The 26,246-nt window shown below is 40.4% G+C and overlaps 1 protein-coding gene across 2 annotated transcripts; it reads right to left on the bottom strand.

The window, feature by feature from the left end:
• Positions 1 to 12,816: 12,816 nt before the first annotated feature.
• On the bottom strand, positions 12,817 to 16,982 carry LOC110602583 (epoxide hydrolase A). Of its 2 annotated transcripts, none has more exons than XM_021740139.2 (4): positions 16,430 to 16,982; positions 15,859 to 16,072; positions 15,252 to 15,632; positions 12,817 to 12,858 (listed from the first exon to the last, which is right to left on the bottom strand). In XM_021740139.2, exons 1-3 carry the CDS (start codon positions 16,904 to 16,906, stop codon positions 15,592 to 15,594), a joined length of 732 nt encoding a protein of 243 aa, XP_021595831.1. In that variant the 5' UTR covers positions 16,907 to 16,982; the 3' UTR covers positions 12,817 to 12,858; positions 15,252 to 15,591. The 2 variants fall into 2 exon arrangements, with proteins under 2 accessions (XP_021595831.1, XP_021595830.1); XM_021740138.2 differs by having other exon boundaries at positions 15,831 to 16,072; positions 16,430 to 16,979.
• Positions 16,983 to 26,246: the final 9,264 nt, after the last annotated feature.

Below are 26,246 nucleotides of genomic sequence, written 5' to 3'. Positions count from 1 at the left end.
GCATTAGTATCCACGAATATGTTGCATTGCATCGTTATTTGGTGATGTGAGTGAATGCTGAATGATCCAATAGTCTCAGACAGGAAGTCCAGGAGCCTTTGACTACGCCCTGGCAGGTATAGTAAAGACTAGGAGCCTTTGACTACGCCCTGGCAATGGTAAGTACAGAGGTGTTATATACACATATACATATATGACAGGAAGACCAGGTGCTCGATTCTACGCCCTGGCACAGAGTTACTGGGACTATGTGGTGTCAGGTTTACTCTTGATGTGGATTGTCTGTGATATGTTGCATTCCATGAGATCATATTTTCCTGAGATGTTTTACTGTTCTACTCACTGGGCTATAGAGCTCATCCCCCTTAACCCCAGTTTTGCAGGTTCAGTGTACAGTATACACAGGGACAGTCCAGCAGAGTACAGAGAAAGAGTAAAGAGATTTGTAATAGCTTAGAATGGACATGTAATATGAAAGAGATGTAATAGTTGTGTATAAAGTTAGAAATGTGCTTGACCTAGTGATGTATGTTTTGTACATGATCTGTATATGTATATATGTTTTACTGTATGTGAAACACCAGGCTTAACAGGTATGAGTTAACCCATCTAGAGCAAGCTCTAGTTAGGGATACAGAGTACAGAGTACAGAGTACAGCGTACAGAGTACAGAGTACAGAGATAGTGCATGCACAGGTTAAGCCTTGGTTCATAAAAGAATTTTATTTTCACAGAAAATGTATGATCATGTATGAGTTTTATAGGTTCACAGAGAGGATAGCAGGCTTGCTACGGGTTCTGGCGGCCTTAAGCCGACCTGAATCCTAGCGCCGGTGATGGTCCATTTTGGGGTCGTTACAGATTGGTATCAGAGCCCTAGGTTCACATGATCGGACCTATAGAGATAGTGTTGGGCTCATAAAGGTTAGAAGTGGTCAAGCACAATAGGAAATCATGTCCACTAGGATAGGGTGATGAGTCCTATCTGCTATGATATGCCATGAGTTTTGCATGTGCATTATTGATATGTGATGTTTATGTGCTAAAGTGCTATGTTATGTGTTGTTTTCCAGAGAGTAAAGATGAGAGGAACTTGTCGATCAGCTCGATTGACTGGAGTCCCACCAGAGAGTGAGAGACCAGCTGCTCGTCCTCCTGCATTGCCGAGGGCAAGGTCTCAGAGATCTAGCAGGGAAGGTACATCAATAGACCCGAGAAGGTCTGTAGACGAGAGCAGAAGAGGTACAGCGAAAGGAGAAAGATCAGAGGAAAGGAGGGAGGCTATGGAGATTGACCAGTCTAGAGATGACAGCATGGGTATAGGCAGATTTGAGGAAGGTATGGGAGAGTCGCAGGGAGGCGCTCAGGCCTCAGGTTTTGGCTATCTAGCCTTTCCGTGGGACCCAGAGTATCCGGTGGGAGGTATGTCGGAGTACTCTAGTTTTATCCCATATCCTCCTTACATGCCATATATGCCTTATCCTTCTTATTACCCACCATATCCTATGTATCCATCTTCCCCTACCCATCCAAGTGTAGCACACCCAGAGCCAAATGACCCAGTACCACCACCAGAACCAGTAGCCCCTGTTGTTGACAGACATCAACCTAGCTCATCTGGAGGTAAGGTACAAATGACGGAGTACTTGAAATTGGATGCTCCTAAATATAATACGGGAGATGATTCATTTGAATACCTCAGATCAGTTAGGATGATAACCAATGAGTTGGGCGCTGATGATAGTAGAGCCATTGAGATGGCAGGGTTTACACTTAAATGCAAGAAAGCTAGAGAATGGTTCAAAAATTATGTGGAACCCAGGATGACCAGTATGTCTTGGGGAGAGTTCGCCAATGAGTTTGCAGGGTGGGCTTTTCCTGACAGTTCTAGGAAGATGAAAGTAATTGAATTCGAACAGTTGAGACAGACAGATGAGATGAGTGTTGATGAATTCACAGATAAGTTCCTGGATTTGCTTCAGTATGTGGGTCAAGCCTATGATACTGATCAGTAGAGTAGTGCCCATGATCAGAGAGAGAATCAGAACAGCGCAGAGCAGACAGAAAAGTTATGCAGACGTTCGCAGAAAGCAGTTAGAGTTCCAGGAGGGTAATTGGGTATTGCTGAAAGTGTCTCCAATGAAGGGAGTGGTTCGATTTGGGAAGAAGGGTAAATTAGCTCCACGGTACATAGGACCCTTTGAGGTGTTGCAGAGGATCGAAAATGTGTCGTATAAGCTGGATTTACCTGCTTCTATGCAGAGAATTCACCCGGTATTTCATGTGTCTATGCTACGGCAGTTTGTGTCAGATCCGAATCAGGTTCTGAGTGAGCCTGAGGTGGAGATTCTTACCGATCTCACCTATATAGAGCAGCCAGTGCGGATTCTGGACACACAGATCAGACAGCTAAGGAACAAGGAGATTCCGATGGTGAAAGTTCTGTGGAACCACCATAATCTAGAAGAGTGCACCTGGGAGACGCGGGAGTCTATGCTCCAGCAATATCCATATTTGTTTTGAGGTTAGTTTTCCTCCTTTTTATGTGTTTGTTGTTTGTTTTAGGCACATTCGAGGACGAATGTTCTGAAGGGGGGGAGAATGTAATACCCGGCTCGAGTCCGGCATCGGAATTCTACTTTCCGATGGAGTTTCTGATGATGTTTTGGTATGTTTCATAGTGTTAAAGCATAAGGAAATGAGTTTTTGAGTGAAATGAACCAAGGCAGAAAAGCCAGGTTCGGCCGCCGAAGTTGAGGTTCGGCCGCCGAACATGCATGGCTTTCGGTTTCACGATAGGCCGCCGAAGGTGGTCTGGCCAGCCACTTATAAATGGCCCTCAGTCGGTTGAAGCGGTAAGAGCACCGTTTCTTTCACTTGCTGAGGTGAAACTCTGTCCTTTGTGAGTATTTCTTCATGTTTTCATGAAATCATGCAAAGATTTGATTAGTTTTTATGATCTTTTGAAGGTTTTAAGCTAAAAACTCAAAGTTGTGAAGTTTGGAGAGTTTGAAGGAGAGTTGCTCCAAAACTCCACGTCAGGATCATTCATCTACTTGTTTTCACAAGGTAAGTGAAGATCCTGAGCTTGTTTTTATGTTTTCTGAAGGTTTTATGGGGTTTATAGAGAGAGATGTATGAATAGGGTTATGTGTGAGGTTTTGATGATTTTGTGCATAGAGCTTGTTTCTGTGTTGTTTGTGTTGTGTTTTTGGGGTTTTAAGGTAGTTTCTGACCCCTTTGAGCATATACATGAGTGTATGCAAGTGGAAGTATTGAGGTGTTTGAGGTGAAGTGAGTTTTGTGCAATTGGCAAGAGGCAGGGCAAGTTTCTGCCCTGCTGATGAACTCAGGTTCGGCAGCCGAAGGTACATTCGGCCGCCGAACCCCTGAGGAGGTGTGAGGAGGTGGCTTCGGCTGCCTAAGCTTGCCCCCGAGCTTTTGGACTTTCGGCTCTGGAGGGAAGTTCGGCCGCCGAAGGTGCCGCCGAAGGTTAGAGACTTTCGTCTCTGGAGTGCCTTTTGGCCTCCGAAACTTGCCCCCGAAAGGGTTCGGCTGCCGAAAGTGGAAGTTCGGCCGCCGAAGGTGCTTGAGTTTCGTCTCTGGAGAGGACTTTCGGCCGCCGAACCTGCCGCCGAAAGTGTTCTGTCCAGCTTTCCTTTGCATGTTTTGCATGGATATTAGAGTGAGTTTAAGGGGATTCTTGGGGGGTGTCATAGAGTTGTTCATAAGCTACTTTGGTCCCTCATTTGAATCCATCTGTATAGGTACAGAGCAGAGGAACCAGAGAGAGTAGCAGTGAGTTCTGCTCCAGAGCCTGCAGAGTCAGTCCAGGTAGCCAGAGGTGAGTGGAACTAAACTTAACTCTTTTACTTGCACAATGGAATGTTTTAGCATATCTCATGCATCATGATTATGCCATAGGTTGATTGCATTAGTATCCACGAATATGTTGCATTGCATCGTTATTTGGTGATGTGAGTGAATGCTGAATGATCCAATAGTCTCAGACAGGAAGTCCAGGAGCCTTTGACTACGCCCTGGCAGGTATAGTAAAGACCAGGAGCCTTTGACTACGCCCTGGCAATGGTAAGTACAGAGGTGTTATATACACATATACATATATGACAGGAAGACCAGGTGCTCGATTCTACGCCCTGGCACAGAGTTACTGGGACTATGTGGTGACAGGTTTACTCTTGATGTGGATTGTCTGTGATATGTTGCATTCCATGAGATCATATTTTCCTGAGATGTTTTACTGTTCTACTCACTGCGCTATAGAGCTCATCCCACTCCCTTAACCCCAGTTTTGCAGGTTCAGTGTACAGTATACACAGGGACAGTCCAGCAGAGTACAGAGAAAGAGTAAAGAGATTTGTAATAGCTTAGAATGGACATGTAATATGAAAGAGATGTAATAGTTGTGTATAAAGTTAGAAATGTGCTTGACCTAGTGATGTATGTTTTGTACATGATCTGTATATGTATATATATTTTACTGCATGTGAAACACCAGGCTTAACAGGTATGAGTTAACCCATCTAGAGCAAGCTCTAGTCAGGGATACAGAGTACAGAGTACAGAGTACAGCGTACAGAGTACAAAGTACAGAGTACAGAGATAGTGCATGCACAGGTTAAGCCTTGGTTCAGAAAAGAATTTTATTTTCACAGAAAATGTATGATCATGTATGAGTTTTATAGGTTCACAGAGAGGATAGCAGGCTTACTACGGATTCTGGCGGCCTTAAGCCGACCTGAATCCTAGCGCCGGTGACGGTCCATTTTGGGGTCGTTACACTTGTATTGTACCAAGGAGACGACCAGTGCGTGGGAGGTTAGTATCCTTACTCTGACTTCATCAAGTCATGCCTGATTCATCCGACCTATATGGAGGTTAGTTCCTTCCCGTCACCCAGGTTGGCCACGTCTGCATGCAAAGTCTCATTATAGTATGAGCTTTAAAGAGATATGCCCGTCTTCTCTGGGTTTTGAGGAGATCGGTCTGTCTGCTCCGGATTTTGATAAACTCAGGGGGTATCGGGGGCTTAATTCTTTATACTCAATAGGTCGGGGCTTCCTCCTGCCCGATTGGACCAGATGGAAAGATTCACATGCATAGGTCCTATTTTTCATATGTTATTAGTTGTCATTTCACTTCTCATATGGTTATTTATGACCGTCAAAGAAGAAAACCCGACCTTTTAATTCAGCGTCACCTATTCGTTTAGTAAACGCTTACGAATTTCAAGAGGAATTGAATTGGTCGTCTTCAACATAGATCAAACCAAGGGAGCGAATTTTATATCTTGATATTCTTCCCTTTAGGAGATTCAATCTTGATGATCTTCTTCATGGGAAGTATGACCTTAGTAGTTTTTCTTTTGAAAGGTCTGACCTCTGTGCCTAGCCTTACCTTTCGGACCTGACCTTAATAGTTTGCACTTTTGGGTCTTCTTTATGGGAGGTTTGACTTTGACGATTGTTCTTTCTGACCTTGTCATTTTAACCTGACCTTATTGGTCTACCCTTTTGGGTCTTCTTCTGAGCATTTTTTCTCCGAGGTATCATTCGGGCTGTGAGCACTGCATCTTTTAATAAGCATTTCAATTGATTAGTTTTACGAGCGATTTAGCTCTTTACTAGACTCTTTAGGTCTGACTATTTTTACGAGCATTTTAACTCTTTGACGGGCTCTTTAGCTCTAAACGTTCATTCGAACTCTTTGATTTTCTACATTATTTCGGGCTTTTTAGCCCTGAATATTTTTACTAGTATTTTAGCTCTTTTCCATACTTTTTAGCCCTAATTCTTTGTCTGAACTCTTAGATTTTTTGTAATCTTCCTCTGGGCTCTTAGATTTTTTGTAATCTTCCTCTAGGCTCTTAGCCTTAATCTTTGACTGGAGTGCTTTTATCTTTTCGTATTCTACCAAGCTCATTTTAGCCCTGGGTTTCCATCTGAGTACTTTGGAGCTCTTTGGCTCTTAAGCGCCTCTTCTGAGCTTTACTGGGCTCTTGTTAGCCCTGGATTTCTATTCGGGTATTTTGGCTCTCAAACGCTTCTTCTAAACTCTGATCCTGAACCTTAGTCTGATCATTTCATTTTTTGAATGTCTTTCCTGCTCTAAACCCTAGATATTCCTCCGAGCATTTTACTCTTGAACATCTTTCAGGCTTTTTGCCCTTTAGCGTCTTCTGGACTTTTAGTTCTGATTATTTTTCCGTGCCCTTACCCTTTTCTGAGGGTTATTTATGAGTCATTGGAGAGAGGAATCCACTTTCGAGTGTTTTTGCTCTCCCGGGCTATTTTTTTTCTTACTTCCGAGTATTTCGCTCTTGTGTTTCTTCCAAGCACCTAGTCCTGGATCCGTGTCGAGCATTTTTACTCTAATTCTTTTCTTGTGCACTTTTGCTCTTTGTCGCATTTCGGGCTCTTAGTCCTGAAACTTAGTCCGAGCATTTTGTCTCTCTGTTATCTTTCTGGATTTTACCCTAGACCTTAGTTCGATCTTATTTCTTTCTGGTCAGCTCGGGGCTCTTTAACCCTGACTCTACTTCCATGCGTTTTTACTCTTTGTATCTTCCGAGCTATTTGCCTTTAAACCTTATTCCAAACTCTTTAACCTTGATTACTCTTCCAAGCATTTTTGCTCTTGGACGCTTTCTGGCCTTTTTGCCCTTAAGCGTCATCCATACTATTTGCCCTTATTCTACTTCGAGCTCTATGGCTCTTTTTATCTTTTGAGCCTTTTTTGCCCTCATACACTTTTCTGAGTATTTTTACCCTTAAGTGTCTTACGAGCATTTTTGCTCTTCTGGGTTATTTTTGCCTTGTTCTACTTTCGAGTTCTATGGCTCTTTTTATCTTCAAGGCAATTTTGCCTTCATGCACTTTTTCGAGCATTTTTGCTCTTTCGGGCTGTTTTTGCCCTTATGCGCTTTTCAAAGCATTTTTGCCCCTAAATGTTTTCCAAGTATTTTTATTCTTCTAGGCTGTTTTTACCGTTAAGCGCTTTATGGGCTATTTATCCTTAAGCCTTATTCCATAGTGGTTGGATTTTTCATTCATTTTGTACCTTAACTTGGCTTACCTGATACAAGGAGTCAATTTTCCAAGGCCGACACCTATTGTGGTTGGATCTTTTTCATTTAATTCCTGAACTCGGCCTTTTGATGCCGAGGTCTATTTTCGAGACCTGCACCTGTCTCATTAAGCTTCTTTATTTTCTCAACTCGGCTTTTTGGTGCCGGGAGTCTATTTCCGAAGCCAGTACATGCCTCATTGACCTTCTTTATTTTCTCAACTCAGCTTTTTGGTATCGGGATCTATTTCCGAGGCCAACACCTGCCTCATTGGTCTTTTTTATCTTGTCAACCCAGCTTTTGGTGCTGAGAGTCTATTTTCGAGGCCGGCACCTGCCTCATTAGGCTTTTTTATTTTCTCAACTTGGCTTTTTGGTGCTGGGGTCTATTTTCGATGCCGACACCTGCCTTATTGGTCTTCTTTATCTCCTCAACCCGGCTTTTTAGTGCCAAAGTTTTCTGAGGTCGGCACATGCCTTATTGGGCTTCTTTTGTAATACCCGGCTAGACTCCGGTATCGAAATTCCTACCGTCCGGTGGAATCTCTGGTGTCGGAGACCTCTAGAAGGGTAAAATCATGTTTTTATAAAATGTTTTAATGTATTTTATGGTTTTAATCAAGTAAGAAATGAGTTTTTGCATGAAAATAATCTTGGAGGAAGACCCAGGTTCGGCCGCCGAACATGCATGCGCTTCGGGAGTGCTTTAGGCCCCCGAAGGCATAAGTGAGGGAAATCCAGGTTCGGCCGCCGAACCTTATGTTCGGCCGCCGAACATGGCATGCATGCGGAGGCACGTTCGGCTCCCGAATGTGGCCTGGCCAGCCACCTATAAAGGGGCCCCTTAGCCGAAATGGGCGAGCTTTTCTCCCCATTGTCGGCCAAGGTGAGCTCTCCGCCATCCCTCGCCGGTTTTGAGTTCCTTCCTTCAGATCTTTCACGATTTTCACAAGTTTTTACCTTGTTTTGAAGATTTTCGAGGGGTTTAGGATAGTTTGAAGCCCCTAGGAGCTGATGTATGTATCTATGCATGTTTTGGATGAGTGGTATGCTTGATTGAAGGTTTTGGGAGGCATATGTGCATGAGGAGCCGAGTTTCTGCCCTTTTGGCAGAAACCAGGTTCGGCAGCCGAAGGACTTTCGGCCGCAGAACCTGCCTGGGAGGCAGGCCTTTCGGCTGCCGAAGCTTGCCCCCGAAAAGAGACTTTCGTCTCTGGAGGGCACTTTTGGCCGCCGAAGGTGCCGCCGAACCTGCCTGACTTTCGGCTTTGGAGGGACTTTCGGCCGCCGAACCTGTCGCCGAAAGTGCCCTGTTCAGCCTTCCTTTGCATGTTTTGCATGATCGTTTTGAGGTGTTTTAGGGGGTTTTTAGTGGATGTTTTTAGAGTCATGTTCTAGTTGTTTGGTCCCTCATTTGAGTCCACCTGTGTAGGTTCGGACCCGAGGAACCGAGGACCCCAGCAGTGAGTCAGCTGCTTCAGTCATTGTCAGAGCTAGCTGAGGTGAGTAGAATAAACCTTTACGTTTTAAAGTGAATAATTTATAAAGTTTTAAGTATATTCATGCATCATGAATGCCATGTGATATCTTAGGATGTTTGCATTAGAATTCACGAAAATGTTGCATTGCATTCTATGATGTTGATGTGGATTGGTTATTGGATGATCCTTTAGTCCTCATATGATATGATGTGATATGGTACGGTATGTCATGGTATGGAAGTCCGGTTGACCTATTCTACGTCCCGGCACCTTGAAAATGTTATGTTATGATATGTTTAAGAGAAAGACCGGTTGACCCATTCTACGTCCCGGCACTTTGGAATGTAGAGGACTATTGGTGACAATACCATCCGTGATGTGATTTATCTGTGATGTGTTGCATTCCATTATGGCATATGATTTAAATGTTTTTATTATTCTGCTCACTGGGCTCTAGTAGCTCACCCCTCTCCCTAATCCCCCAGGTTTGCAGGTACGGGCTAGGCAGAGAAGTCAAGATGAATGAAGTCATGTGTATGTAATAGTTAGAATGTGGACATGATAAATTGTAAAATGATGTAAAAGTTATGAATAGTTATGTCATGTAAATGTTGATTATGAGATTGAGGTTTAGAAATTGTGCTTGACCGAGTTTTTATAGTAATCCCTTTTGTAAACATGATCTATGTTTTATGATGCTTATATTCTACCAAGCTTGTGTATGATGAGATGCCCCATTGGAGCATTTGGTTAGAGCTCCAGTGTGAGGTTTATGTTTATGTTTATATATATATTTATCTGCATGCACAGGTTGAGCTTGGTAAAAGAAAAGAAAAGTTTAAATTTTTATGTATTCTGTTGATCATGTATGGGATTAAACAGGTTTACAGGATGTATGTCAGGCTTGCTACGGGTCCCGGCGGCCTTATGCCGATTTGGATCCTAGCGCCGGTAGCGGTCTGATTTTCGGATCGTTACATCTTTATTTCTTTAACTCAACATTTTAGTGCTGGGAGTCTATTTCCGACGCCGGCACCTGTCTCAATGGGCTTTTTTATTTCCTCAACTCAATTTTTTTGATTTCGAGGGTTTATCTTCGAGACTGGCACTTACCTCATTGTACTTCTTTATTTCTTCAACTCGGTTTTTTGGTGTCGGGGTCTATTTTCGAGGATGGCACTGCCTCATTGGGCTTCTTTTTCGTTTTGTGATCATGGCTCCCAGACTTATTAGCATTACTCTTACTTTAAAAATTTGTCTGTAAAATTGAAACTTGCGCAGAGTACATATGATGAGAATGCTCGGTTTTAATTTGAAATAGCAAGATATTTAGCTTCATATTTCAACTGAATGCAAAATATTAATTTTGTCCAATTATATTATCTCATATAATTCTAAAAAATCTAATAAATAATATTTCTCATTGATAGCGGTTGTCGAAGCCGTCAAAAATAAACCTATTAAACAATCAACAATTAACTTGTAGATAGTGGCAATAGGTTCGAACCACAGGGATTTGACACTACAGATTTTTCTAATAATGACTTGGACAAGTAAATAACAAGAAATTAAAAGGGGGGGGTTTTGTTTTGATGATTAAAACTAAATAGCAAGAGAAAGCAATAATTTAAATAGATGAGTGAATTAATAAGAGAAAAGCTTCTAGTTGAAGTATGGATCTATTTCAGATTGTTTAGAATTGATCATTGATTCTTTAACACTCCTATTTATTTCAATAAATTAGTTTAGGATATGGAAGACGCTTCTCACAATCCAAATTCCTCCTTAGTTCTAGTTTGATTAGGAAACGTTCGCTAATCAAACACTAGTTAACAAGTTGCCAAGGAACGTCCTTGGGGCTTTTAGCATCGAACAACTGTTAACTGCATTAAGACTTAGAGAAACCTAATTCTAACCTTGCCAACCGCGTGGTCAAGTTTAGATTATGCAACTTGATTAAATGTGTATTTAAATAATCTAAGCAATTACGGACCTAAATTATTCAAACAATTATTACTCAAGCAATTAAAAGCAATAGGCCTAAATTGATTCTAAAAGCAAAGCAACAATTATAGAAAGATCAAATTGCATAACTATTGAAAATAAATAGAAGTTTAACAATTGAGATTTAAATCTCCCAATTCATCACAAATCTGAATTTTCCAACTTCAACTAGAAAGGGATGTTTAGCCACTCATAGTGGGCTAAACTACACAAAAGAAAGAAGAAAAGAAAGAAGGAGAATTTCTGCCAAGAATCTGCAGTGATCCCGAAGCTGGAGAGAGGATATCTTTGCTGGTTTGGGCTGTCTCCTTTTATAGGTGAGGAATCCCAATCCAATTAGGTTTTGGAATCCTAAATTGGATTGGTCCTTGTCTTTGATCTCTACTTTAATTGTGAATAAATCTTCTTCTTGAGGAGGTCTATCTTTAGAGTGACTCTTTCAGATGCCCTAGGATTGATCTTGAAGTGTTTGAGAGGGGTTAGGACTTCTTTATTTTAAATCTTGAATTTCTGCACTTTTCCGCTTCTGCTGTATTTTCTGCTGTCAACGTGATTGGGGCAGTGATTTGGGCAGATCGCTGCCTTAATCGCTTTCTATGAGTCAGTCCAGTTTTTGGCTTTCTGTCTCTACGAGTGATTTGGACGGTGATTTGGGCAAATCGTTATGCCCAAATCATTTCTGCGTGTTGCCTCAGGGTTTCTGTTCCTGCGGGTGACTTGGCCAATTCATTGACCCAATCAGTCTCCTGTGAGATAGTTCAGGTTTCTGCTTTAGCTTGATCTGGGCAGTGATTTGGCCAAGTTACTGACTCAATCACTGTTCTGTCATTTTCTGCACTTTTTCTCCAGTTTTCTAATTTCTTCCTTTTTCTACAAAAACATAAATTAAGCTAGAAAAATGTGTAATTAAACAATAATAAATATATTAAAAATGTGGCTAAATTATGCTTGATCACTCATGCATAAATCACTTCACAACTCTCAAATCATAAAGCAGCATACTTTAAATTCTTTTTTCAGTAGATTCATACTAATATTAATCACAGATGAGGGTTTTTTTAAGCTATTTCAGTATACTATCACATTTCAGATTCATATACACAAGGTTTTCGTCTTAGGTGTTAAATTTTGTTTACTAATTCATAATAGCAAAAATACTTTGAGATAAAGAAAATACCTGTACAACTTGGATAACTCGTGCATGTCACTTTGCTTCTATGGTTGATGGATCGCCCTTGTGTTGTTCTTTCTCTATCTTTCCCTGTCTGATTTTCGCCATGTGGCTTTTAGATGTAGTTGAGGATACCCGGGTCTTTCACCATCTCTTTTTCTTTCGATTTTTCTTGTTGTTTGGCTATTAGCTTTTCTTGGTTTGTCATATGGATCTCAATGTGTTTTGTTCGGAAACTCCGGCGACAGGATAGTCTCCTTCGTTCCCACAAACAGCGCCACTTGATGATGTGAGATCCGGCAGGGTGGCTAGATGCGAAAATTTAGATAGAGGTCCAATTCGATGAGTCGATCGTTGATCTAAGACTGGATCGATGAGAGGTGGATGCTTTGGAGATTTCATATGGGTCCCTCTATGGCCGATCTTGAGAAAAGAGCCTGCAAAATATGGAAAAAACGATAGAAGTCCACCGAGGTACCCCATGAAGACCCTCCGACGCTCTAGTCAGATCTGGGACCCTTTAATGGTGTTGAGAGAAATAAAACAGAGAAGAGAAGAAAAGAGGAGAAGAGGGAGCTCCCTAGAGAGGGAGGATGGTTTTTAGATTTCCCTTTGTATGACGGCCAGAGAGAAAGAGGGTTTTTTCCCCTGGAGAAGAAGAAGAAGCCCCCCTTTTTGGATTAAGTTAATAATATATATATATATATATACCTCTGATAGGTGATGCCCTTGGTGTCATCTCCTCATCGTACTAGGCAGGGATTCCAGGTGGTGTATTAGTGATTAGTGATAGGACAGTAAATGCAGAGCTAGTTAATTCGTACTTTCGACACGTGACGACTACTGCATGAAAAGTCAGCATTCTTACTCTGACTTTATCAAGTCATGCCTGATTCATCTGACCTATATAAAGGTTAGTTCCTTCTAATCACTGAGATCGCCCACGTCTGCGTTCAAAGACACTATAGTTATAGTATGAGTTTTGAAGAGATCTGCCCATTTTTTCCGAGTTTTAAGGAGGCCAATCGGTTTGTTCCGAATTTTGATAAACTCAGAGGTGTCGAGATTTGATTCTTTATACTCAATAGGTCGGAATTTTCCATTACTCCATCTGACCAATTGTAATACCCGGCTAGACTCCGGTATCGGAATTCCTACCGTCCGGTGGAATTTCGGATGTCGGGAACTTCTAGAAGGGTAAAGACATGCTTTATAAAATGTTTTCATGTTTTAATGGTTTTTAAAGTATGAAACTAAACGAGTTTTTGCATGAAAATAGCATTGAAGGAAAACCCAGGTTCGGCCGCCGAAAGTCAAGTTCGGCCGCCGAACATGCATGCGTTTTGGAGGCACGTTAGGCCCCCGAAAGCATGAGTGAGGGTAGTCCAGGTTCGGCCGCCGAAAGTCAAGTTCGGCCGCCGAACATTTGCATGGATGTGGAGGCACATTCGGCCCCCGAACGTGGCCTGGCCAGCCACTATAAAAGGGTCCCTTAGCCGAAAATGGGCGAGCTTTCTCTCCCCATTTCGGCCAAGGTGAGTATTCCGCCATCCTCCCTCGATCTTGAGTGTTTTCCTTAGATCTTCCATGATTTTCACGGGTTTTAACTTTGGTTTTGAAGATTTGTGAATAAAAAGCAAGTTTTGGGTACTTGGAGGTTCAAAGAGCTCAATCTCTCCATCTCCAAGCTAGGATCGCTCTTCCTCTCGTTTCTTCAAGAGGTAAGCTCGGATCCACCCTTGTTATGTGTTTTAAGTAAGCTTTAAGTTGTTTTATGGGTAGAGATGCATGTTTAGGCTTGTTGATGAGTTTATGGGTTTTGATGTCTTGATGAACAATGTATGTTGTTTGTGTGTGTGTTGAAGTGTTGTAGTTGGGGTATATGATAGCTTGAGACCCCTAGGTGTAATGTATGTGAAGTATGCATGTTTTAGAACAAGTTTATGCATGATTTAAGAGTTGGGAGGCAAATGTGCATAGAGGAGCCAAAGTTTCTGCCCTTTGGCAGAAACCAGGTTCGGCAGCCGAAGGGAGTTTCGGCCGCCGAACATGGCTTGAGAGGCAGCTTTAGGCTGCCGAAGCTTGCCCCCGAAAGTGGAGTTTCGGCTCTGTCCGAGACTTTCGGCCGCTGAAGGTGCCGCCGAACATGCATGAGTTTCGCCTCTGTCTGGGAGTTTCGGCCGCCGAAGGTGCCGCCGAACCTGCCTGACTTTCGGCTCTGGAGGGACTTCCGGCCGCCGAAGGTGCCGCCGAAAGTGCCCTGTCCAGCCTTTTCTTGCATGTTTCCTAGGAGTGTTTTGAGGTGTTTTCAGGAGGTTTTTGGGGGTATGTTTAGAGTTATGTTCTTGTTGTTTGGTGCCTCATTTGAGTCCACCTGTGTAGGTTCGGACCCGAGGAACCGAGACCCCCGGTTGTGAGATAGTCGTTCGGAGTTCGTGGTTAAGCTTCAGTCACCAGGTGAGTGGAACAACCCCTTAAGTTTTAAAGTAAAGTAAATGAATAAATGAATGAATCATAAAGCATTGTCCATGCATCATTATGCCATGCAATATTTCAGGATGTTTGCATTAGAATTCACGAATATGCTGCATTGCATAAATTGATGTTGATGTGGATGGTTGTTGGGTGATCCATAGTCCTCTGATGATATGTTATGATGATATGTATGGAAGACCAGTGAGGCCCATTCTACGCCCCTGGCACTATGAAAGAGAAAGACCAGCGAGGCCCATTCTACGCCCCTGGCATTTGGAATGTTATGGTATGTAAGAGAAAGACCAGTGAGGCCCATTCTACGCCCCTGGCATTTGGAGATGTTGAGGACTAATGGTGACAATACCATCCTTTATGTGTTTAGCTGTGATGTGTTGCATTTCATGAAAGCATGAATAAGAAAAAGAAAGAAAAAGTTAAATAATAATAATAACAATAAAATGAAGAATAATATACCTAAAAATGGAGGAATTAAAGCAAATATTTTTTTTAGTTTCTGCTCATTGGGCTTTTTAGCTCACCCACTCTCCCCTAACCCCAGTCTTGCAGGTGCAGAGTAGATAGAGAAGTCAGCAGAGTAAGAGAAGTTTATGTAATAGCTTAGCCGTGGACATGGTTTGTTGGTAATGTAAAGTATGAGATGTAATGTAATGTAAGTTTGATAATGTGCTTGACTAGAGTCTGTTGTTTTTCCTGTACACATGGTCTTGTATGAGATATAATGTTTTTGATGATGCCTATGTAATCCAAGCCTATGTTATGTTATGTTACCCCATTGGAGTTTTTGATGAGGACATCCAATGAGGGGTTTATGTTATGTTTGTGCATGCACAGGCTAGGCTTGGCAAAGAAATGTTTGAATGAAAGAAAAGTTTTTGATTTTTATGTATGTTCTTGACCATGTATGGGATTAAACAGGTTCACAGGATGTATGTTTGGCTTGCTACGGGTTCTGGCGGCCTTAAGCCGACCTGAGTCCTAGCGCCGGTAGCGGTCCGGTTTTCGGGTCGTTACACCAATAGTACAGGCAACAAGCTTATTTCTAAAATAACTAAAAAGAGAGGACAGCAAGACAACACTTGCATTATTTTAACAACAAACGACCTTACAAGCTCTCCAATCTCTAACAAACACGACAGTAGATAGCAAATCAGAACTTCTGAAAGAAATCGTAAATGTGTTTGTTGATCTCCTCAGGCTTCTCCTGGTTGAGGAAGTGAGCAACTCCTTCCATTATAACTACATCCTGCAACAATGGAACATCTCTCTTGAACCCACCCTTATCTATATAATCCTTGTTACCTAGAGAATTGTAGGTAAGGTCCTGATCACCAACGATAAACTTCACAGGTACTTTTACTTGAGCCCCCGTCCAAGGTGCAGTGAGTTCCCAATTCCTGCAATGGGGAAGAGGGTAAAATTGAGAACATAAGCAATCAGGATAAGACTGCAGAAGGGTCAAAGAAGAAACTAAAGTTGGGGGGATTAAATTAAGAATCAAGATGGAATAATTAGAATTTCAATTAAAGTATTGAAGTTTTTATTCCTTCAGAAACAATCATAACAGTAAATAAAACTTTGGATGGGAAACATACAGGTCAAAATTCCTGTAATAGTTCAATCCTCCAGTGAAGCCTTTCTTTTCAAATTTGCTGGTGTAATACTGCACATCTTGCTCAGTCAACCAAGAAGGCAACACAAGCGGCTTTTCTGCTGGACGGCTAAACACTTTACCTTTAGGGAGGAATAGAGGACCTGGATGAGTGTATGTCAGGAATTCCTTCACAACTCTCTCATTACCAAGCTCAGCAAACTCAGCTTCTATACTTCCATACTCCTACAAAAACAATTATCCAGTCAATTAAACCACCTCCACCCTAAAAATATGCATTAAAACCCAATTGGTAATAAACTATCATACTGTTTCGGATAAACCCAATTAGAGCTTCCAGCGAATGCAAGCAATCAGATGGCAGTAATGGAAGATAACTAAAAGATTAAAGACTGATTATTTCAAATTATCTACTGTTCATGTAAACAAATTGCCTAATACCCACCTGATGCCCAATCTCCATTTCTAGAATCTTGGTTTATAATCACTTCAAACAGTAGGTGTTCATTAAAAAAATTCGAGATTCAACAGCAAAGTAAAGATTCAAGTACTTAAGAGTAAAGATTCAACAGCAAAGTGAACCTGAAATCTGCAGATGTAGTAATCGTCACCGTAGGCGGCTCTCATCGTATCTATAACTTTCTTCTTGGGGTTTCTAGGAGCAAACGTCACGCTCATGTTCACCAAAGCCTTGACTCTGTCTGGTCTAAACAGACACAAGAACCACGCTATGAAAGCGCCCCAGTCATGACCCACTACAAAAACCTTCTCCTGATGGGGTGCCACAGCGTCCAGGAGTCCGATGACATCGCCGACGATATGGAAGGCAGTGTAGCTCCGTGGATCAGATGGAGCGTCGGTGTCTCCATAGCCTCTCATATCCGGCGCCACTGCTCGGTATCCCAGAGAAGCCAGTTTCACGATCTGGTGGCGCCAGGAGTACCATAGCTCAGGAAATCCATGAATAAAGAGAATAACTGGGCCGTTCGTCGGACCAATCTCAGCAACGTGCATGTTTATGCCATTGACATCTAGAAATCTGTGCTCTATAGCCTCCATTTTGTCTCCCTTATCTTGATCAATTGGGTTTTGGTATTCGCTTCTTATAGTACAAAAATTCTGACTGTATTTGTCCGTTTTCCTGTGAAAATGCGGCCTCAAAATAAATGACGGAGATAATAACTCTGAAAATAAACATTTATATTATTACAAATATTGTAAATTATGTAAATATTTATATTATTGTACTTATTCCATGGTGTGTGCTTGTTTGTGTTTTGGACTTCGGATTAGTTGTTGTTCGTACGGGTTTTCGTCAATTTAGTGTTGGGAAAAAAAAATTTGACAATTTAAATTTTAAAAAACTTTAATCCTTAATTTAAAATTTAACCGCTCACGTCCGATCAGACTCTATCCTTGGATACGTTTTACAAACGCATCAATACTAGGGGTGAGCATTCGGTCGGTTCGGTTTAAAACCGAACCGAACCGAAATAACCGAAAACCGAATTTTAGAATTTTACACAAACCGAACCGAACCGAATAAGAGGAATAACCAAATCGAACCGAACCAATTTAGTTCGGTTCGGTTCGGTCGGTTCAATCGGTTCGATTTGATTTTTAAACTTTTTTTTTCACATTCATTCTAAAATCCAATTAAAATATTTTAATTTTAATTTACAAAACCATCAAATACATCAAACGAATACAAAAATTACACGGAAATTTCAGCGCAATATAAAAAATGACAATCCCAAAGCAAAATCAGCTAGCTAAAACCCAATTTGACCAAAAATGATCAAAAAAATATTGGATTTTATCTCAACAAACCAAATCCAACCCATGAAAGTTAAGCACCAAGAACAATCGAAAGAAGAGCTGATTACTCAAATTTAAGACACAGCTAATCAAACAATAAAAATTGCAAAACCCACTCGGCAAAGAGCATCAACAAAGTATGAAGAGGACAGAATCATAAGAATGACAAGAAATAGAGCAAAGGATCTGAATTAGAAAGCCTACCTGTCTTTACAAATAAAAAATCAATACTGAAGACTGGGGACGGGGACGGGGACGGAGGAGAACGGAGGAGGAGCGAGGAGCCAGGAGCGAGGAGGGAGGAGGGAGGAGGGAGGAGGGAGGAGCGAGGAGGGAGGAGCGAGGAGGACCGAGGAAGACCGAGGAAGACCGAGGGCAACCAAGTTGTTGACGGTGCGGAGAGCCGATAGACTGGAGAGCGATGGCTGACGATTCCGTGCAGAGTGACGACCGACGCCGACGATTCCGTGGAGAGTGACGACCGACGCCGACGATTCCGTGGAGAGTGACGACCGACGCCGACGATTCCGTGGAGAGTGACGACCGACGCCGACAGTGAGGTGAGGAGTCGTCAACGTTGCTAATTCGCGCATCCGCAACGTAGTGAAGATCGATGACCCAAGTTAGCCGCGACAGTTAATCGGTCGATGTCGGGAGGAGAGTGGAGGTCGGACGGTGGACTGTGGAACTGCTGGAAATGGTGGAGCTCAATGCTCAGAGAAAGGCACAGGCATGTTTGATCTGTGATGTGAGGCGGCGTGGAATGGAGATGGGTAGCGTGACTCAGGCTTTTAGATTTAGGGCAAATATAAGGGTACATTTCAAAACGACGTAGTTTAGTGATTTCGGTTCGGTTCGGTCTAATCGAAATTTTTGAATCTAAAACCGAACCGAACCGAAATCACCGATTTTTCAGAAAATTAAAACCGAACCGAACCGAATTAAAAATAAAACCGAACCAAATTTTTAGTTCGGTTCGGTTCGGTCGGTTATTTCGGTTTAAACCGAAATCTGCTCAGCCCTAATCAATACCCGACACTTTTATTTTACAAGCGCATTAATATCCAACACTTTTAATAAAAGCATCAAATTTTATTTTTAATTATGATTTTGACCTAACACCACTTTAAGTTTTATTTTTCTTATTTCTTTTAATTATTAATGATGTCTGAGATTAAATAAAAAGTAGACTCAATATGTATTTTGGTAAATTTAGTCTGATTTATCTCTTTATATGCTTTTTTATCTCTTTTCCTTTTTTATTTTCTAGTGATGTATAACTATCGTCTTGTGCTCATACCTCCCATCATATGTGCTGCATTTTTTTCTATCGCTAGACAATTATTTAATTCCATCCAGCGCCATGTGAATATGATTCCGGATGTTATATGGTCCGTTGACCCACGAGTCCAATAAGTTAATCGAGCCAGGCCTCCTATATATAGGCTCGAGCTCAGTCCAGTTTCATCGAAGCAACTACTAAGCTTGTATATGAAGCAGACCTATGTATTGGGTCTTAAAAGAGTTAAGACCGGACCTTTGCAAAATGAATTTAATTAGGGTCGGGGTGTCCAGGGCCCAGTTATCATTAAGTGTCCCTTTACCTGCTCATTAATTATTCCATCATTAATGAAAGGGTAAATTCTGAAACTTCAATTATTACTGCGCAACCTTAGGAGAGTTCTTGTCAAAACGTTTCCTCTTCGCTTTTACCCATTTCAAACTTACGCTTTTGATTTTACTTGCTACTCTACCTTTTGCGCTGCTTCTGCTATCTTGCCCTTTTTCTTCTCTGTAATTTATGCCTTTTCAATCCGAGGTACTTTATACTTCTCTTATGGCTTCTGCTAGGATTCCCAATGTAGTGGGTTTGATGTCCTTTATCTCCTCTTCCTCTGTTTCTCATTACTTTTCCAGTGACTACTCTGACACCACCATCTATAGGATTAGGGTATCCCTATCTAATGAGAGGATTATTCTCCCCTACCCACCACCGGCGACTCTGATAGACGCCCAACAAGGGCGCAATCTAGTCTTTTTTATCAAACAGTGCGATTTCGGGCTGACCTTCTCTTTTACCTCTTTCTTTATTGAGGTCTTCTGTCATTTTAGGGTGATTCCTCGAATGTTGTTCCCCAATTCTACCTTGTTCATGTGTTGTTTCAAGTTGGTTTACCTGTGTTGGGATTTTGCCCCTTCTATTGAGCTGTTCTGCACCTTCTTCCACCTCGTTAAGTCTATCCGTGAGTCCTACTACTTTGGTCCCCGGGCTGGACTATCCATATTTGTTCGGTATAAGGAATCGGTAAAGGATTGGGCAGAAAATTTTGTTATTGTAGAGCTAAAAAAGAGCTCAAGGATCAATTAGGATATCGACCTCTTCTAGAGAGAGGTCCCTTAGGCCTATAACGATTTCCCTAGGTTAAGCCTAGTGGCCCAAATTCGCTTTCTCCGACTAGTGGGAGCTAAGGTCTTGTTGCGCTGGGCCTTAGCCTCATCATGCTGGCGACAGGTCTCCTCCAAAGTGGATAGCTGCGTAAGGGCTTCATCTCGCTGAGACTCTGCTGCAGAAGCCCATTGGGAAGCCCTGCCGACCTCCTTCCTCATCTCCCCAGCTGCTTGGTGAGGTCCTCGATTTGCCCCCGAAACTTGATGATGTGCCCACGAGCTTCACCGATGGCAACTAGATTCTCCTCCCAGTACACTTCGGCAATGCATTGATCCATTGAGCTCTATAGGGACTGGTCTCGGGCAACAATTTTCATGAACACACCCAAAGCCTACCACGAAAAAGCAAAAAATAAAGTTAAAAAAGCCAGAAAGAGCAAAAAAGTAAAGAAAGTCAGAAGATTAGAAATACCCCCAAAGAGGACAGATAGCTTACCATAAGAAGCATCTTTCTCAGACTGTCCCAAGATCTTCCCGGGATCGCGAACTAAAGACCGCCTGTTGTTTGGTAAAGTAGGTCAAATGGCTGACAAGGGTTAAAAAGCGGGGATCAAAAGCATATGAGACCTCCCAAACATATTTTCGCAAAACATCTTGGCCACCAAAGCCGGAGTAAACTCAGCAGTCACCTCGGCAGCGTTCAATAACTCAATATCTGGGGCAGATGACAGGTGCTTTACTGCCTTTTTCCCCTTATCAACGGGAGGGGAAGGAACTACCCTTGCAGGTTTTGAGGTCCAAGCGCGCTTAGCTGCCTTGCTCTCAGTCGCAGGGTCTGAAGTCTAGGCATACTTGGCAGCCCTGCCTCCGATCACGACAGCTCCTACAACTTGGATAAGTGGGACATCCAAAGGATCAGTCCTAGTGCCCTCTTTCGAGCTACTCTGAGCCAACTCGCTGAGCGTGATGGGCTCCTTAGGAGTTTCCTAGGGAGCAGGAGGAGTCTTGGTAGGAGCCGGCTCTTTAGTGGGCACTGACGTCCTAGATGCTACAGAGTGAGAGCCCTCTGTCATAGGCACCAAAGCCAATGAAGGCACAGGGGCAGGGGCAGAGCGATGAGCTACAGATGCAGGGTCTACGACCTAGAAAACCTCCTAGGTCACATCAGTTACGAATTTGTTGGTCTTAAAAGTGGCCAGAGTCGCCTTCATGCTTTGTCGGGATAGGGTGAAGTTCTTGAGAGCTTGATGTTGTCCATTGGTACACTAGAAGTTAAAAACAAAACACCAATTCAGTTAGAGCTCAAAACAATGAAAGAAAAATATAAAAAGAAAGAAGACCAGAAAAGAACACTAGCTTTCCGACAATCCCGTAGGTTAGACATAAATATGCACTTCTCGACGTCATATTTATTTTTTACTTAAAGTAGCTCGAGATACCCCTCTACTCCATTGGCTGATCTGCGAGCCCCCGAACTCGATTCTGACGACGAAGAGGTTTGCTACAGAGAGGACGATAACCCCTTACCCAAGAACCCTCCTCCTTTGCCCTCTGGACTATAGGGGGGCAACTCTAAAGTTTTTTTGTTATTTTAAGTTTTTTTGACCTAATAGCTAATTGAATTAATAAAATTTTAAGTTTTTTTATTATTTTCTATCTGCTCACTTTCATTTTTCTTGTCTATTTAAATTTATTTATATTATTATACTTAGATTATTTTTATGTATATTGACTGTGAGTTGTGCTGGGCTGGTTGCTCGTTTGATATATTACTTATAAAGCGTCTAACTTATTGTGTTTTATACTTTATTTATCGAATGCCTTAGTGTTTCATGCCTTTTGTTCCTCTGGAGCCTTTAACTGGCCGGGCTTTTATTTGTTATTGTCTCTTATTTTTATGCAGCTCATTGCCTTGATTCTCATTGTCCCAAAATTATACTTTGTACTTACTCATATTTTGATATTTGCGGGTCCATTTCTTGAGTCAATATCAAGCCTTAATTTTATTTTGATTTGGGCCAAGCTCTCTTTTGAGATCAGTGCTATGCTTTGGCTCTAACTTTTTTCGAACTTTAGGGGTGCCAAGTCCCCTTTTTCGAGGATTGGATTATGCCTTAGGTTTATTTCTCTTTAGATTTTAAGGGTGCCGAATTCTTTTTTGAGACTGGCATCAAGCCTAAACTTTATTTTTCTGTGGGCCGAGCTCTTTGGTGAGGTCGATTCCAAACTTTGGCTCTATTTTTCTATGAGCCAAGCTCTTTGTTGAGATCGGCATCAAGCCTCAGCTTTATTTTTCTATGAGCCGAGCTCTTTGGTGATGTTGGTATCAATCCTTAACTTTATTTTTCTTTTTCTTTAGACTTTGAGGATGCTGAGGCCCTTTCTCGAGGTCGGTATCATACCTCCTAGTTCATTTCTTTAAACTTGTAGCTTTGCCAACATGGGCCTTTAATGTGGGCTTCATCTCCTCAACCGGTTTTATAGTATCAATAGTCTTATTTTCGAGACCGGTCACCCGCCTTATTGAGATCTTCGTTTCTTTAATCAATTTTGCAGTGTTGGCAGTCTTATTTTCTAGATCGGTTACCCATTTTATTAAGGTCTTCGTCTATTTAACCGATTTTTGTGGTGTTGATGGTCTTATTTCCAAGACCGGTCACCTACCTCATTGAGGTCTTCATCTCCTCAATCGGTTTTGTAGTGCCGACAGTCTTATTTTCGAGACCGGTCCTCTATCTCATTGAGGTTTTCATCTCTTCAACCGTTTTGTGGTGTCGGCGGTCTTATTTTCGAGACCGATCACCTATCTTATTGAGGTCTTCATCTCCTCAATCGGTTTTGTGGTGCCGACGATCTTATTTTTAAGATCGATTGCCTACCCCATTTAAAGCTTCATCTCCTCAACCAATTTTATGGTGTCGGCGGTTTTATTTCTGATACCGATCACCTAACTCATTGAGATCTTCTTGTTTTATGGCCGGAGCATTCAGATCTATTAGTCTTATTCTTACTTTTAAAATTTATCTGCAAAGTAAAATTTTTCACAGAGCATATGTAACAAGAATGCTCGTTGTTAATTTGAACAACAAGATATTTAATTTCATATTTCAACTGAATGCAAAATATTAATTTTATTCAATTATACCATCTCATATAATTTCAAAGAATCTAATAAATAATGTTTTTCATGCATAAATCATTCTACAACTTTTAATTCTCATAGCAACATGCTCAAGCAAATAATACTTTTTTTAAGAAATTCATACTAATATTGATCACCGATGAAAGCTTTTTAAGCTATTTTTAAAATACTATCATGCCTAAGCATATATGATGACAAAAATACTTTGAACTAAAGAGATAGTTGTGTAATTTGGTTAACTCACGCATATCACCTCTCTTCCACGTCGGGCGAATTGCCCTTGTGTCATATTCTCTTTTCACATTGAAGTTGGCCTTTTTCTGACTTTCACCATGTGGTTTTTTGATGTGGTTAGTGATTCGCGGATCTTTTACCATCTCTCTTTCTTTTGGTCTTTTTTTGCTGTTTAGCTATAAGATTTTCTTTATTTGCCATGTGGATCTCAACAAGTCTTGTTTTAGTCTTATTCGCTTTCCACAAACAGCACCAATTGATGACTGAGATCCAATAAAAGGTGAGTTCAAGGTGTGTTTTGGTAAGTTTAGTCTTGTAACACCCCCTACCCGGTTATTTAATTAACTGAGCCGGAGATATTACATTCTGTAACAATTCTCTTATTTTTCTTTTATTTTATATCATGTAAATCATGGGTTTTTTGTTTTTTTTTTTTTTTAAAAAAACCGAAAATTCGGCAGAGTTTCCTCTAAAATATGGACTGAATCCCACCTGTGAATAGTAATATCACACTTCTATCAATTTCAACCTTAACCCCCAAACTCCTTTCACCATCAACACAATTTCAATTCAGATCAAACACTTCATAAACTATCTCATTAATCTCAACACAAAAATGTATACGAATAACCAATATTGACATCAACATTAAAATATTCAAATACATCTAATTCAAACCATATACACATTTATCTCTAAAACTTTATGTACATGCCATATTTCCACAATCAAGTTCATATAAAAATTTACAAAATATACCCCAGGATACTCAATGATGTAACTCTGACTGGGTTGATGCAGATCTTGCTCTACTGTTCCTTAAATCTACAACCTGCGCGAGGAAAAATAAATTCCAACGCGCTAAGCAATTTACTTAGCGGTGCTCAACCTTCTTGTTTTATTTAAATCAAACTTCATGTAATAACAGTAATGCCAACAAATAATAAATAACTATACAACAAATATTTTGAAATAATCCAAATCCTATTATTCATGCACAAATATATATACATGTTTTAGTTTCATAATCCTTGTTTTTTTTTTTTGTTCCTTCATCATGTAAAAAGTTTTATTTTCTCTTAATACTGTTAATTATTTATTATATTTTTGTTTGGCCCCTATAAATTTAAATGGGACTGTTAAGTCAGATAAGGAAACTGTAACTGTAGGGCACAAGGTGCCAAATAACTGTATGGCTCAAAAGCCGATTCTATAACTGTAGGATATCTCATTGTATCCCAAGAATCAGTGTAACTGTAGTGCAGTACTGCAAGATCGGTATATGGCATGCCACACCCTTAAACTAACTCACAATTCCCATCAAACTTACCAGGGCCACACTTTAAATAATTTATACATTTAACCAGGGACAAAAACGTGCAATACAGTGTCACTGTCAATTATGCAACTATAATACTTTATCATTTTACAACACCACTTTAAAACCTTGCTTTTAAATATTGTCATATTATATAATTCTATTAATTTAATATACCTACATAAATTATAAATTCATACTTTAATCCTTAATTAATTCATTATTATTATTTATTTTTTTTAATATAATATTTTTTTTCTTTTTACTTATTTATTTATCACAATATACCTTATTTCATTTTTTTTCTTTGAATTTCTATTTGTATCTCACATTCTTATTATTATTTTTAAACATAATATTTACACTATATCTCACTTTTCTTATTCCTTTAATTTCTATATATTTTTTTTTTCATCTAATCTAATACCTTTCTCTTCTTTTTTTTTTTTTCTAAAATTCTTTCTTCTTCTTCTTTTTTTTTTCTTGTTCCTATATCTAACCAAATTCTTTTTCTATCCAAGAATATAAGTCATTTCATTTGTTCCATAACCTAATTTGTGATTAAATTACATATTAATTTTAAAATTTTCTATCTATTAAATCTATTATTTCTCAAACTTTTATTATACAAATATAATTAATCTATTATTCACTTGGTCTTTCTATTAGGGTAGTAAAATCTCAAATAAAACCTAATTAACAAATTTTTGAATTGATTCAAATGGGGTTGAGCACAAACCTTAGAATTGCCAAAATATTCTACAAGCTTTACTTCTCTACTCTTCCTTTTCTTTCCCTTTGAAACTTTCACTTTTCCTTTCCACTTCTTTCTCATGAAAAAAAAATAAACCAATAAATCAAATTAATACAATATTTCTCATAAATATTCACATAAAATAATAAGAAATAACCCTACAACAAAAACCCCTAACATACCTTTCAATTCCTAATCCTTGGTTACTATTCATTCCCCCTCACCCTTGAAATTTCTCTTTAATTTCCCTTCTTTTCTTCAAATTCTTCTTTGGAAAGGTGTTGGGAGAAGATGGAGAGTTGATTAGAGATGAAATTTGAAGAAATTAGTGTAAAAGAGAAAAGATGGGAGAAGTGGGTTTCATGGTTGATTGTTCACGGGGAGGAGGAGAAAACAAAAATGGGAAAGCTTCTAGTCTTTTCTCCTTTATTCTTTTCTTTTTTTCTTTTTTTTTTTTGGATGTTACAACTCTACCCCTCTTATAAAAATTTCGTCCTCGAAATTTTACCTGTATTAAAGAGATGAGGATACTGTGCTTTCATAATATCTTCGCTTTCCCAAGTTGCTTCTTCTACTTTGTGATTCCTCCACAGAACTTTAACAAGAGAAATTCTTTTGTTTCTCAACTCTTTTATTTCTCTTGCTAGAATTTTCACAGGTTCTTCTTCATATGACAAGTTTGGCTGTACATCCACAGATTCTGCTGGGAGGATATGAGAGGGATCTGATCTATATCTTCTAAGCA

The sequence above is a fragment of the Manihot esculenta genome, chromosome 15 (assembly GCF_001659605.2).
Source record: "Manihot esculenta cultivar AM560-2 chromosome 15, M.esculenta_v8, whole genome shotgun sequence".
Taxonomy (NCBI): Eukaryota; Viridiplantae; Streptophyta; class Magnoliopsida; order Malpighiales; family Euphorbiaceae; genus Manihot; species Manihot esculenta.
This window is presented reverse-complemented; position numbering and strand designations above follow the sequence as displayed.

What these genes read in the sequence shown, in the direction of transcription:
- LOC110602583 (XM_021740138.2), bottom strand. Translation starts at nt 16,906, where the DNA reads ATGGAGGCTATAGAGCACAGATTTCTAGATGTCAATGGCATAAACATG. An exon ending in ACTACATCTGCAGATTTCAG is followed by an intron (nt 16,073 to 16,429) that starts GTTCACTTTGCT and finishes TTGTTTTTGTAG; the next exon opens with GAGTATGGAAGTATAGAAGC. An exon ending in TATTACAGGAATTTTGACCT is followed by an intron (nt 15,633 to 15,830) that starts GTATGTTTCCCA and finishes TCCCCATTGCAG; the next exon opens with GAATTGGGAACTCACTGCAC.